General features: G+C 35.5%; 1 protein-coding gene across 1 annotated transcript in view; it reads left to right on the plus strand.

Annotated features, from left to right (window-relative positions):
• The window catches only part of LRCH1 (leucine rich repeats and calponin homology domain containing 1), a 119286-nt gene that overhangs the window by 84590 nt on the left and 19064 nt on the right, over positions 1-15632 (plus strand). Inside the window, exons 17-20 of the mRNA XM_017733662.1 lie at positions 4719-4826; positions 9084-9193; positions 12582-12719; positions 14543-14620. Coding sequence (XP_017589151.1) covers positions 4719-4826; positions 9084-9193; positions 12582-12719; positions 14543-14620 — 434 coding nt within the window. The remainder of the gene's footprint in view (positions 1-4718; positions 4827-9083; positions 9194-12581; positions 12720-14542; positions 14621-15632) is intronic.

Consider the following 15632-nt stretch of genomic DNA (forward strand, 5'->3'; position numbering starts at 1 on the left):
GGGGTGGAGCAAGGCAGGGAGAGAGAAAACAACCAATGGGGTACAAGCAGAGGGGAGGATACAATTTTTCAGAACAAATGGGGAAAACAGGGAGGCAGGAGTCATAACAGGGAACCAATTAATAACTAAAAAAGGGAGAACTTTCTGGAACAGGGGGAGGTAATTTAAGATTGGGAGCCACCCAGGGGGAGGTAACCTAGATCTCAGTGATCTCTTCTGGTGACTGACATTTGATGGTTTCAGCCCAAGAGCAGGCTGACCCACCCCAGCACTGCTGGGCGCTGGAAGCTGCTTTGTGGAAGAATATGCAAGACCGTGACTTCTTGTTCAAGTGTTAGTTTAACGTGCACTTCTGAATCTTGGCATATCTGTGCCCAGATCTCCTATACTTAATGACTAGAATAGGTCAGGGCAAAATAGCCTAGTGACTCTTTTTTTTGAGATAATTTCTAGAAAGTCTGGGTTGCAATGTCTGCTGTCCTTTGCAAGAAAACCTCCAAGTCACATGATTCAAGACCAGATGTGCACAAGTCCTATAGTTCTTCCCCTGACTATATTGCAGCTGTGTATAGCCACAGTCAGTTGGTTAGAACTTTCTGTTTTCTGCACTGTACTAATTGAAATTCATATATTTGAATAGATTTGAGTATGCTAATGCTGTAGTGTCTTTTGGTCATCATGTGGTTGCATAAACTTGATAATAATGAATTTATTTTCTTTGCCATATGAGACGCTGCAGTCACTAAGATCCATTACTGCACCGTTTCTCACCTGATCATATCTAGTTTCAGTCATCTTACCTTAAATTTATACCATGGTAAGATAGGGGAACTTAGCAATAGTAAAACATTACATCCAGTTTCAGATAAAAATATAGTATATTAGCTATGTAGCACCATGAAGCAAGAAGGAAACCTTGCAAAGGCATAGTAAAGCAGCATATTATTTCATCTTCTGCTGTTTTGCTAACACATAAGAAATATTTACATACAGAAGTAGTACATGACTGACAATACTGGCCTGTTTGTGCAGCCTGCATGTTTTTCCTTTTCAAGCTGGTTTGCTTGGAAGGTCTGTAGTTTCTTCCTTGTGTTTCCTTTAAAACTTTATGCAAGTTTTGTATGTTTGAACCATTCTATCACTGGCTGGAATTTGTACTTGTTAATTATATGCTGCCTTAGTGTCATAGACCTGAGCTAGTGCAGAGGTACAGCATTTCTGTGATCCAGGAAACTTTTTAGCTTAGTTTGTAGTTTATTTTAATAGGTTTTTTCATTTCAGTTCTTAATGGCCTTAGGGGAAGTGTTAAAACTTACTGAAAATGTAAGCTTTAATGAAGTTAAATAGTCTTAATGCGTTTTAACTATTTAACTTTGTTAGAGCTTACATTTGAATTAGTTGCTTCTATAAATCTCATAAATCCAAGTGCAACATTAAAAGAACATTGAAGTGTTCTAACTAAAATGCATCCATATAATGCTCTATGGAAAAAATAGTGGCAAATTTTCAATGAAAATATATGCAACCATATTTTTTTCTGAAATTTGAGAGTTTGTTTTCACTGTGTTTATTTTCATCTATTTAAAATGAATGTTGCTTTCTATTTGACTTTCCCTCCTCCGCATCGCTTCATAATGGTTTATGTCTCTTGGAAAGGTGAAAGTAAACTGTTCTAGGCTTCTGGTAAAGATTCCAGTTTTTTGAAGTACACACACAAATGTAAGTGCTTCCAGAGGATAAACCACAGTGTTTTAAACTTGTGTGTTAGTACATATTGGTATGTATTCAGGACTGAAGGACCTTTTGTACTTTCATTTTTAAGCTAGGCAAAATATTGGGAAAATTCATATCTGACAGCTGACAGAAAGAATCCAAAGTACCCAAAGAAAATGTTTTGAAAGGTAATGAATGTGTTTAGATTTCTTGAAAGATTTTTTCAAAGGGTCAGAAGTTTACGTTGAAGGTAAAAAGGTAGAGGATTTTTAAATTTTTAAGATTATTTCCTTCTGTATTTTAAATATTTTGAGAGACTAGGGACTTCTCAAATTCACATTAATTTTGAAAACCTTAAAAAATACCATTGAAAAGAAACCATTTTCTTAAAGCCTTACTTTTTCTCTTGGGAAGTACATTAGCTCTCTGAAAAGGAATCACTCAAAATAGCTAATAAATTTAAATTCTCCCTCCTTCATCCATGAATTGATTAAAATGTTAAGAGTGGTGCTATTTGTTGAAATTGAGAGCTGGCAAAGGTCTTGTTATGCTGTCCTTAATGTGCCAGACCTTCAAGTCTGAGTAGCTTCTAATACATCTTGCAATCAAGAGTAGTTTTTGCTTTTGTTCTGTGCCATTTCTAGGTCACTGTGTTTCTTAGTTTCTGCTGAACGAAGTGACAGCAACACAGACAAAAAAATTTATACTGTCAGAGGCTGAAACAAGCACTGACAAAACTCAAAGTGACAAAGCACTTTGAATTCTGAAGTGAGGAGTTGTTCCCTTGCAACTGTTTACGTAGCATAACATTACTTGTGAATATAGTGCCCTCAGTTTGGGTGACTTGTAGAGAACTTGAAGCACAATGTTAGCATCTATAGTAGACATGCTTGTATTTCAAGTTAGTTGGAACATATCATTGAAACTTGACAGTATTTTTCTCTCATTTGAGTGCTCGTTACTGTTTTTCTAATCTTTGGATATTTATTCCTTCCGTTTGTTTTCTTTCCTAACGGCATTATCTGTGTACTTTGGAAAATAATTGAGAATACCAATTGCTACCAGAGTCAGACTGTTTATCTTTTGCCATAAATCTGTGTTCTGTTACCCAGTGTTGACTCTACTCAAGAGTTTAAGTTGTGCCGACTCCCAGGTTTAGCTGATCTGGTGTCCCAATAGCCAGAAGCAGTGACCCGGCCCTGGGAAAAGTGTGAAGAGAGAGAGCTGTGAAACTCTGAAAAGAAGTTTAAAGTGAAGCTTTATGTGACGCTGTCTGAATTACTATCATGTTAATACAGATTCCAAAATTGTGGGAAGGAGAAATCCTACATGATTAAGTTCCTTCTGAATATTAGTTTGGAATGGTAGAAAAGAGGGATTTTCTGTGCTTACTGAAACTTTACTTTGGACTTTCTTCTAATAGTAAGTGGTTTTAGTTGCTTTTATATCTACACAGAAATCTTGATTTGTGTTTATGGTTTAGCATTTAGAGCAGAGGTAGTTTGTAATCTCTAGTCTGAGGAACATGGCTGTTGCTTGTGTGCAGGATTCAATAGATAAACGTGGAGATACATGTAGAAGAACAAGAAATGACTGAATTATTAATTTTTTTTGCCGAAGTGGTAGGGAACATTGTGATCAGATACAGGAAGCGTTCATTGAGGAGCAGCATTATTGTGAAAGGCAGAAAAGAGATTTAAATCTGTCATAAAGTAGGAAACCAGTGTGAAGCTTTGAAGGGATGAAGAGATTCAGGGAGAAGGTATTTTAAGGGTGTTAGTATCCAGTTCTGACACACTGTGGATAGGAGGTTTGAGGAAAGCTTGGGCAGAAATGTTTGCCACAATCAAGACAAGAGACAGAAGTGCAGAGTAGATGTGGTGGGGAAGGAATAAAAATTTCCGCTGAAGGATCTGAGGAACAGTAAGGGGTGGTGTTGTGACTAGTTAAAGGAGAGACGGCAGGATAGGTAGGGAGAACAGGGTCTGTATTGCTGTCCAAGTTTAGCTCCATAATGAGTTCATGGGTGGTCACGAACTGTAGGCATGACGTGCTTTTACAGTTATCTGATGAATAGTCTACAGCAGACTGTTGCAGCTTCTGTGGAATTGTACGGTTTTGTGTGCTTCAGGGAGCCCAATCGAATCATTAATGAAGTTGTGTTTGTTAGAAGACTGTCTATGGTGCAGATTTGCCAAAGCTCGTTGTACAAACTCGGGATCACCCTCTGAGGGTATTCTATGTCTGTTCTTGTCCCTGAGAGGCCTGTAAAAGTTGTGGAGGACCAGTACTTACATAGCATGGTGGACCCATTGTAGATTTGAATTTATTGCTGGGGGAGTTAGCAAGAAAAAAAGTAGTGCTTCATTTATGATTAAGTGAATTAACATGAAAGGAAAACATCTGTGGTACATGTACTTACTGAACATCCTTCAACAAAATGAGAATCCAAGTGATAACATAGCTGCTACTTCCAAAATCAGCTGGGAAATGGTAGTGTAATAATATTTTCACATGAATGTGTTAATTTTCTTTGTCTTTGTGAGACGTGTTCCTATTACATAGTTACACAAATTTTTCAAAATTTTTATTCTGTGAAAGTTTCTTTATTGAAACTTCACAGCTGGTGTATTTACCTTCTGATTCAGAGTCAAGGTTTTTATCAGGCTTTAGTATAAAATCTATGGGTACTTTTTCTTAAAACTTGGTTGTAACAAGTTGTGTGAAGTGCTATGGTTACAATGATCTTGCTAAGCCTAACAGACTTAACTGCACATATAATGTATGATTTGCAAGTACTAACATTTAACTTTTCGTTCTTTTTATTCTGCACCATCTTTCATTCTTTTCTCAAAATTTATGCATTTTGTATTAATCACCTCTTAATTACATCTTTGCCATTACCATACAATCCTAATGCCATATATGATATGCTGCTGCCCACTTTTATTCCCACTCCGGTCCTTATTACCACCATGGTTGGACTGGTTATCACTCCCCTCCAGCAGACCCATCCCTCAGTTTTCCTCCTATCTCCTTCAACACACTTACACAGGCACAAACATGGGACAACTTTAGCTACAGTATCCCATCTGAAGGAGACAGTGACAATGGTAGGTGTTCCATATATAATTTACTTAATTTTATGTTTTCAGAAACATGAGTATGTGGTGAATGCCCCATGTGGCTAAGGACAAAAGACAGTACTCTCCAGGGGATGTTTATAAGACTAAATACCTCAGAGGATGCACTTTAATTGGCACTGGAATATGTAGTGTCAAAAATCAATGAGTGAAGCATCACTCTTTTCAACTCTGGCAAAACAACTTTTCCCATGATATTAATTCCAAGAACTATTTTCAGTGTAGGTTTATTTACTTGCTTTATTTTAAAGAGTTTATAAAAGTTGTACTCAAATAACAATTAATTTTGCTGCTCTCTCTTCTGCACTTTTTTATTTATTATTTTTTGAAAGATAACTGACTATTAAAATATCCTGCTTCCGTCTGCATTTATTGGTGCAGGTGCATAACTGGCTTAATAGAAGAATCCATAAAGAAACAAAGCTGAAACGATCAGCTAAGCAAAAATAGTGATTTCTGTCCAATAGAAACTGTTAGTAAGATGCTAATAGTGAAGGTCAGGTCCATTAGTGGACTATCAGACATTAGACTGCTGCTTTTGTTTTGTTTTTTCTCCAGGGTTTTATTGTCATAATATGCTGAGACATAGCACTTGTATGCAAAGTGGGCCATGTTTTTCCAATTGCCTGAAAGTAGAAGGGTGTTTAGGTATTAAAAGGTATTGAAACTGTCAAAAGTATCAGATTGAAACCAAGACTACAAATACTGAGTGATAAATGCAAACTTTTAGCTTAAGGAAACATTCTGTCTTACCATTCAGATGCCACTCTGGCAGTCACAGTTGTACCACCCAAGACTTAGGACTGAAGCCCCTTCACAGGGGTATTTCATTCTTAGTTCAGTTCTTTAGTTGGCAATATTTGCTATTTGCCTCAGTGTTCTTGATTATAAGACCATAAGAGGCAGCATACGTAAGGAATCAGCTCCATAACGGAAATGAGTGTGGAATATAAGAATTCTGATACTGGTAAATTGTGAAAACTGAATTTAGTTCATGATGGTGTGAAGCTAAGTTAACATTTCACTGATGAATGTACTAAGAGAGCAACCTAGAGGTGCTTCAATCAGTGCAGAATTTCATCTGTTCCAACCTATATTTGTTATGGTTTTAATCTTCTAAATGAAAAGAGTGGCACAGACTAGCTTGTGCATTTGGAACAGATAGATGCCTCCTGTCACTCAAATCTTAAGCCGAATGCAAATGTTAGCATTTATTATCTTGGGGTGTTTCAGCAGAAACTGGTTTTGCTGCATATTTTTTTAATTGGGGCTATTGCATTTCTGTAACTTAAATTTACACTGAATAAGTCAATCAAAGAGAAATCTAACTATAAACTTTTGGCGCGACTTCATCTCTGCCTGTCATAGTCCAACCTTCTTTTTGTCTGTTATCTTTACAGTCAGGTTAAATCATTTTTTATTTTGCCTGAAGGATAATGTTGTCGCACTAAGTACTCAGTACACTGAATTCCCTGGTGTGCACTTAACAGTGCACAAATGTGCATTGGAATTCAGTGCAGAAATGAGAATTTTCACAAGGAAGTTTGTCCTTGACCAGTAGTATGTTGAGTACATACTATGTTGTTAACTATTACTCATCTAACTTTTTGACACTTGTGCAAAATACTTTTTAAAAAAATTATTGGAACCAGCATTACATAATAACCTGGCTTGACCGTGGATTCAAAAAGCAGAAACTGACTCTTTGAAAGAGTAAAAAATAGACATTCAGGTGTGTGTGAGGTATGGGCTCCCCTTGCTGGAGATTGTGTGTAATGCTGAGAAGCAAGCAACACTTAGTACTGCCAAAAGTTCCTGTACTGGGAACACTTCTTAAAAAAATTCAGTGCATAACAAGAACTTTTACAGTTAATGCTTTAGAGTGTTTTTAGATTCTGTTTTTTAATCAATTAAATTTGTATTATTGAAAAGCTTCTAATTGTAGTTTCTCACTGCCTTTTTCTTGTGGTGGAATTGACAAAGTAATGCTGATACCTTTCAGTAAGGGACATTTGTAATCTGAAATTGGAAGGATGTAGATTTTGGAACTTTGACTTCACAAAGGCCTAAAAAAGGATAGATGTGGCCAAACTGAATGAAGACCATAATAATATTATAATTCTATGAAAATTGAACATAATTTTTTAGTACTGATAATCATTTGAAATGTTGCTACTGCTAATAAAACTACAGTGACTTTTAATACCGTTTAAACATGGTTTTACCATTCAAGAAGGATTTTTATCTAGGTACGTCTTTCGTCTATGAAAGGCACCAAAGCTCAATTATTAGACTTGTACAGTGAACTATAAAATCTTAGAAATTGCAACTACTGTTTTTAATTAATGTGATAGGAGATTTTTATTTTACCTCTTAAAAATTTAGAAGCAGTCTCCAGTAAATTACTACAGAATTGCTAATGCAGAAATTTTAATACAGTACAGTTCTGGAGTTAATAGAAGTCCTTGATAAGGGTTTCTGCTCTTGAAAAACTTGGGATTTGATTTTTTTGTTGTTGTAGCCATCCTAAATGATACAATTTGTTAAATAACATTTTAGGTAATTTTCACCATATATGAGTGCTCTAACAGCCTTTGTGTATTTGGGCATGTGCAGTCATAGTCATGTGTCACCTTTCCTACAACATGTTAGGAAGCATGGATCTGTTCATACACTCTACTTTGGATATAGAATTCAATTCCAAATGTCCAGTTTGCCTTCTACAAAGCCAAAGATTAAATGTCACTACAACTGTGGGCCTTTTGCATCTGAAGGCATGGCTCTGCTACTCTCATGCATTGTGTATCAGGTCAGCATAAAGAATGTTTTTGTTTATAATGTGTGCACCTGTGTATAGACCCTTCTGAATGGTGACACTGATGAAGATGTGTAGTCCACCTGGAGAAGGGAACTGAGATGCAGTCACTCTCTATAGTTCTCAGTCCTGTATATTCTCTACCTTAGTCCTGCACATTCTCTACAGGATGCTCTCCCACTCTGCCACTGGGATTTCTGATGACATTACGAAGAACAGAGTTTACTAATACAAAACTGTAATAGTAGGTGTTTTATTTAAAAGTAGTTCTGTTTAACAAATAGCATTAATATGGCATTCCAGAAATTACTAATTTAACAGCAATGTAGCAAGTTTCAGTTGCCTGGGAAAAGTTAAATTAGGACTGTGTGAGTTAAGTAGTGAAAGGAATCAAGTTTGGTAACTGGCCATGGTTTATTCTATCTTGATGCCTCAAATGAGTAGCCTAAAGATACACAAGGAGTTTGCTGCCTTAAGCTCCTTTTTATAGTACTTAGGGGAAAGAACTCTGCCTTTTGGCTGAAGTGCCATAGGTGCTGTCTGTCTGTCCCTTTGACTAGAGAACTATCTTAGATCAGTCATCTCATTAGTTAAGCAGCCTGCATACAGGTGAACCTGCACACAGCTGGGTGAGATTCCTCATTACTGCACTTGTCTGAGATGGCAAACGAAGTCACAAACAGGGAGAGTTGCTTTTTGACTGTACATCATCTTGTTCTTCCAAACCATTCAAAACGGTCACTGACCACAAGAATGGAAGGGTAGAGGCGCATATTTGCGGAAATGTCATGTCATGATTTCAAGGAACTGTATGTGGGCAAAGTGATAGAGTCAGCAGGACTGGTGGGAAGCAGAACTGCCAAGAGTTTGTGCAATGCTACGTTTGCAATACGACTTCTTAGTGTAGGCAGTTACTGAATGGCTGAGTCTTCCTACATGTCTACAAGACTTTGTTTGGTGGGTGGGGTTTTTTTAGCATAACCTTATCTAGCAAGCAATTTGTTCTGTGTAGGAAGCTTGTCACAACTTGTTGCACAATTCAGCATCTTGTTAGGAGTTCTACTTAAAAGAATAAGAGGTGTTTCCTGCCATGTTAAATACAGTGTTGTACAGATCAGACTCTCTAAGGGACACTGCTGGTGCTTAATCATCTAACAGAATTTTCCCACTGAGATTAGAATTTGGATGACAAATTTTCCACACCATTGATGCCTCAGGATGCTGTACAGAGCAATATCCAGAAAACAGCCATTCATAATTGTAATCCAAGATCAGATTTTTCTGTCCTCCTGAGAACAAAAAAAGAAAATTGTTTTTGCTGGAAGCAGTGCCTAAGGATTTTGCTTAATTTAGAAATAAATAAATCAAAGTGTTTGTTCTTAAACTACAATTTCTCTTTTTAAAAATCCTAGTGTTCTTAAGACCACAAAGAAATCTGGAATCAATAGATCCGCAGTTCACAATTCGAAGGAAAATGGAGCAGATGAGAGAAGAGAGAGAGCTTGTGGAACAGCTACGTGAGGTATGTGAGTGTTGGTAGAATTAATTTATTCTGGTGGAATGTCTTTTTTAGTTTTTCTTTGGGAAAGTTGCCTAAGGAGGACAATATGAGAAAGGTTAAATGAGGCAATGTTACTCCTACAAATCACATCAATGAGACTATTGCTGAAGTTCTTTATCACAATCAGATGTCTGTACTTCAGGAAAGATTTTGTAAAAATGGGAAATAATAATGGGAGTTACCTGAACGACATACAGTTAATCAGCATGCCTTGCACTGGTAGAATTAATGATTTATTTAATTTAATCAGAAAGGATGAAGTGAGCACTTGAGAGAGAGACGTCTAGGAGCTATTTCCAAACAGCTGGAGAAATCTGCAGTTTTGTATGTAAAAGGCATAGTGAAATTTATTAGTTAAAGCTGAAAGTAGATAATTAATGCTTGAAAAAGTTTTCTTAGAAATTAATTCAATATTTCATCACTGGACAATATGAATACAGAAGGTGGTTTCCTGATACATTGTCTTGAATGTAGAAGCTAGAGCCTGATGGAGGAATTGGTGCATAGGATTTGTGTTACACAACTAATACCTTGGTAGCACTGTTTGTGTGACACTTGGCTCTGCTTAAAAAAAAGATGACAACCTTTGCTGCGAGGAATGTCACAAGCCGGAACCTATCAAGGTTTCCAGTTATATCACATTAACAGAACAAAGGGTATCACTGCAAAACCTGGAAATGATAGGTGATTTTCACATCACAGCTGAATTACAACATTATTTGTTCTTATCTCAGTAGCTTCATGGAATGGCTAGTTGAAAAATTATCAATTTGTTTTAAATAACATGTCTTCTATTATTTAATTTTAAAGCAAGAGGGTTTGCCTTTTTTTTCTTTACCAAATAGTGTTTAAAAGGTGGGATTTTTAATGTAGAACTACGTGGACTTTCAGATTTGCATTGTCTTACCTCAGGCCCTCACCTGTTTTATATGAATTTACCTAACTTGGTGCTGCTGATTTTTTTTTTTTTTAACAGAACAGATCTTGTTGAAGATTTAACATAGTTGATAGAATGTAGTATATTTTTGATTCTAAACTTGAATGATGCCAGAAGGACAAGATACAGGAATTAGATGAGACTTTTTGGTAATGGGGAAGAAAATGGAAGCAGCAATAATAAACTGCACTAGTTTGTAGTTATTCTGAGCCTCGTCTATTTCAGCAGCATCAATGCAGCTTTTTAACATTTCTTTTAAGAGTTACCACAAATAAGTAGCAAGTCCCCAAGTTCCTAAAAATAATCATAGGTAATTTCCGCAAGATTCCTGCCTTGTGCATTAGTTCAGTTAATTCTCACAGTGAAAAGTAGAACAAGGTTATCCACTGTGTCAGGCTTGATTGTGGAGAAGTAATAAGGATGTCTCTACAGAGTATCAAGTATTACCAGTAATGCTGGTTTAATATGTTACTGACCTTCAGCTCCATGTACTGTCCTTCTTTGCTCTCACCCTGAAATATCATGTTCTGGAATAAAAATTCTTTTGTTTCTTGTGAGAAGTTTGATTACAAGTCAAGGAGTGGTGACAAGAGCGAGAAGACTGACCGTGCATTAGTAACCACCAAAGCATTTGATTATGTACTGCACAAGAAAATAGCCCAGAACATACAAGTCATTAAGTTTATACTTTATGCAATAAATATATATATTAGTTAATTTTGCTTTTGAATTGTTTCGTGGTAGGTTAGTGTTTAGTGAGATTACACAGAGCCATGGACTCCAGCATGAAATGGCACTGAGTTGGTATTGTAGATGCACTGTGCTCTTATAAAAAGTGTACCCTGGTCTGTGCTGAGTAGTCTCCCAACAGACAAATCAGTGTTCTAATGAATAAATTTAAATTCATTAATTTTTATAAATATTTTTGTAACAGGTTTTGGGAAAACAGTCTCGAAGTGTATTTTTGAATCTCGTATACCAGAATTGTTTTCTGACTTGTGAATTAAACCAAGGTGAAAACAAAACATTGTATTAGTGAACATGAAGCAGTACCCTGTTTGCCGCTTGTAAAATCTACATGCAAATACTTGAGTAGTGTGTCCAGTAAAAGAAAAAAATGGGGAAGTATAATGAAACCCCACAGTGCTTCAGTGGAGGCTATTTCATGGTGAGGCCACCCAAATAAAGGATGTATGAGGAAGAAGTGAAGAGCTGGATTTCTTTAGATTGGATTTCTTGCTTTAGAGTACTGAGAACATCATATGACTGTCCTCAGCTGCCTGAAGGGTAGTAAAAGAGAAGGTAAAGTCAGGCTTTTCAAAGATTAACGGTGAACCCATGAAAGACAGTGGCACAAGTTGCAGAGAAAGACCTTTCAAGTACTTACAAGGAGAAAACTCTTTGCCATAAGGGCAGTGAAACACTGAATAAAGTTGCTTGGAGATTTTAGGGCTCTCTGTCCTTGCAGATATCCAAAACTTAACTAACCAGGGCTCTGGTGTCACTTCAGATTTGTTAAACTGTGACCTTCAAAAATCTCTTCCAACCTTCTTCTTTTATTCTAAAAAGAATTACCTATTCATAGATATTAATATTCAACCAGTATAGGTTGAGGTAACGTATTAATAGAGAGTAATGTCATTAAGAGGTTCAACTAGGAATAAGCAACATCTATTTAAAGATAATGGGAGTAATTATCTCTGAGTGTAGAGTTGGAATGTTTTAAAGATTGGAACACAATTCAGGAAACTCATCATATATAACAATATATTGGGATTGGGGTTTTTTTTTTTAATTCTTAAGTATTTTCAAAAGTATTTTATTTTGCAATATCAAATTCTGTTCATTGAGATTCTTTTTCTTAACAGGTATCCAGAATTTCTTTTTTACATCTGAATGTTTTGCCTTCCCTTACCTATTTTTCTGATCACTCTAATGCTTCCTGAGTAATTTTTAGGCTACTAGGGACAGATTACCTTTTGTTCTCTGCTTGTACAATCATTAACACGACGTAGTTCTGTTTCAGTGTGCTGCTGATAAAGAAAATTTAAGACTGATAGGTAGGAGACTTGGGGAAATGATGAAAGGAAGGAGCCACATGTAGTTCAGTCACATGACTAATTGCATGCAGATGAGGTTTTATATGGCTATATATAAAAACAGATGCCTATTGTGGCAGCAACATTGCGGTGTTGAGTTCTTTTAAAGAAGTTTATGTAGTCTAGTAACAGCATAAAGGAGGTTGTGGTTTAGTTTCTAAAGAATTAGTTATATAAAGGAATTGTGTTTCTTTGTAATAAATACTCCAACACTGGCTATGTCTCTACAGTGTAGGAGATGAGGGTATTTTTTCCCTTTTTTTCCCCTTCATCCATTTCTATATCAAAGTGTGCATGCATTCTTCCTTTGCAGAACATAGAAACAAGACTAAAGATTTGTTTACCTGAAGACCTGGGCTCGGCTCTGATGGATGGTGTTGTTTTGTGCCATTTAGTAAATCATGTTCGCCCTCGCTCTGTCGGAAGTATTCATGTACCCTCACCAGCAGTAGTAAGTTGCATGTTGCTTGCTGCACTGAAATGTTGTATTGATTACCGTTTTATTGCCAAATAATATTTGGGTACAAAAACTGTGTTGCTGTTAAATGAAGGATCTTTGCTGTTAAGGGCAACATTTATATTACTGCAAATTCAAATGTTCATTAGTTTTTATATATGATATATACATATATATCGTGTATGTATACATTTTTATACAAACACATCTGTGAATGAATAAAGTTATCCTGCCTTTCCCTGATCTAGCAACAAGATCAGATATTTTCATAATGGCAGTTTTGTTCAGAACAGTATGAAATTCTTTGATTACAAGTTTTTATTCTAGTACAACTTTAAAAAATAAAACTAGCCCCTCCTTTGTTGATTGAAAAAAATGTGAGGTTGGCTTCAGCAGTGTCTGGCTTAGCAGATGTCATGTTACTAAAGCACTTAAAACACTTACTAGCATATTTGTCCTGTCGAGTTAAATGTAGAGGTGATTCCTTTTACCTGCAGACAGAACAGAAACTTGCACTGTAGTGATTTAATATTGTCTTGCCTAAATTTAAAGACCTGAAGATTTCAGGACATAAAATCGGTGTAAACTCTGGGTGCACTTCTTGAAACCTAAGAAGGGCACCATTGTGTTTTCTCTGTTTATGTCTATTCCTTGAATAGATCATTCTTTTAGATTTCTGGTAACAGTCTGGTTCTGAAGAGGTTTTGTGTGTTTTCAGACTATTTGCCTTTTTTCTTTTTAATGTGCATGTTGGTAAAAATTTGCCATGTACACCCTGATACTCAATTCTGAGAATACCATGTGGATTTTGGAGGCAATCTGTAAAAACTTCCAAGAAGACAGATTTAAGAAAAAGATACTTTCTCAGATGGTCTAGTGGAATTTCTTTTGCTGTTCCTTGATTTAAAATAATTTCTATCTTTGGTAAAAATATGACATTGTCAAAATATGCAAGCTTGAATTTCTGGGGTAAAAACTTCTCATGCTGATTTTTTGAAATAAGTATCTTGTGGTGTCTTCTGTAACAAATAGCACATATTTTAATTTACTTTCATTTTGTTTGTACTTTATATTGATGTTCTCTTCCTTGAAACAGCCTTCAAATTATTTTAGCCTAGAAAATTAGTTCTTTGAATTCCTTGCTACTATAGTAAATTCTTGGTTTAAGTGAATATTCAGGAATTACCATTGTTTCACATCTGATATTGAGAAACTAAAATAGCGAGGAGTTTTGATTTTTCTTTTTAGTAATATGATACTTCTGTAAGTACCTGGTGAATAGTCCTGAGCAAGACAAATTATTGAAGTATTTGAGATTCTAAAGTAATAGGACATTTATTCTTCAGAGATATTAATATTGGATATAGTTACTATAAATTTGTGAGTACATAAAAAATTTAAAAGGAGTGAGCCTGTTAATTACAGTTAAGTGTGTTCTCCATGATGTATGTTAAAATCCTTCATCAGTTAATTTGCTGTCCAAAAAATCAATGCTGTTTGTTACAAATCTTTGTAATAGGCAGGTTTTAGAACCTCATAAGCTGGTTGTGAACAAATGGAGATCTAAATGAGATGGTGACTTTAAGAGATAAGTAAAAGCACATGGCATCCACAATGTGTGTACTCAGTTTTTATTTGTAGGCAAGATGTTTTTAGAGCAGTAGAAAGAAAAAGTTGAACAGAATTTTATGCATTGTTATCAGGAGAAATATGGAAATGGTGTATCAGTACAAGAATAATGCAATGGGTGAATTGACCAGATGAATGTTTTTGACTTCTTTTGCCATAGACTATTTTTCTGTTTGTTTGTTTTACAGCCTAAACTTAGTATGGCCAAATGCAGGAGAAATGTGGAAAACTTTCTGGATGCATGTAGAAAACTGGGGATACCAGAGGTAATTTAATTAAGTCTGTCATTTCTAGATGTTCAAAAATGAAAACACATTAATTACGTGAAAGCTGAAGGATAACTTTATCAACTACAGGTTTTTAGCAATAAGGACACAAAATTTAAAAATTTATCTAAATAATGTTGTTTAATATTACTTCAGTGCATTTAAATGGCTTATTTCATAGCACTTAAAACTTGCAAGTTTTGTCTTAAAGGAGTAATTCAGTATTATCGCTAATATCTCCTTATCTTTGCCATGGAAAATAAATAAGGAATTATGATAATATATTATGTAAGTAGCCAAAAGCTTGCTAATTTTTTTCATTGCACAACATAACTGCATTTTTACCTCATGCTTTTAGAATATGAACTTCATTCTTTTTAATTTTTCTTTTTTTTTTTTTCAATATTTCCTTTTTTTACAATTTTAAGTACTCTATGCATTGGTGACTAATAACAGGCTCATCTCTTGTACTGAAACATTTCTGCCGTGATTTGAAGAAAAGCATTGTGTGTCAAGTATGGAAAGTACATATGTGTAAGATTCTGTAATGTAGGTGTAACTGTTTCAGGAGTTGGAAACAAGGAAATTGCAGTGCTTGGTGTTTTCTGCATTTCATTTAAGAATGGTATCGCTCATCATGTAATTTATTCTCATCTTCATAACTAATGTAATGAATACTGGAGTTGCATTGGGATTATTTCAAAGACTCCCTTATGGTGTAGAAGAACCTATTAAGTTCAATTTAAAAAAAGTTTTTAAAAGTATTTAAAAGTTAAATTTCAAATATGTGACCCTCAAAAGAAGGTAAAGTGTTATATAAGGTCATTTTAAACTGAACACAGGAAAATTGCATTATGTATTTTCACTGGTGCCTGCATATGACAGTATAATGAAGGCTGAGTTCTTTTTTTCTGTTTCAAGAATGCTGAAATGCAAAGATATTTTGTGTGATTTCCACCACCATCCCCTTGGGGAGCAGATGGTAATGCAAAGATTTCACATTGGGAAAGAG

Source organism: Corvus brachyrhynchos, unplaced genomic scaffold, assembly GCF_000691975.1.
Source record: "Corvus brachyrhynchos isolate BGI_N302 unplaced genomic scaffold, ASM69197v1 scaffold202, whole genome shotgun sequence".
In the NCBI taxonomy this organism is placed as follows: domain Eukaryota; kingdom Metazoa; phylum Chordata; class Aves; order Passeriformes; family Corvidae; genus Corvus; species Corvus brachyrhynchos.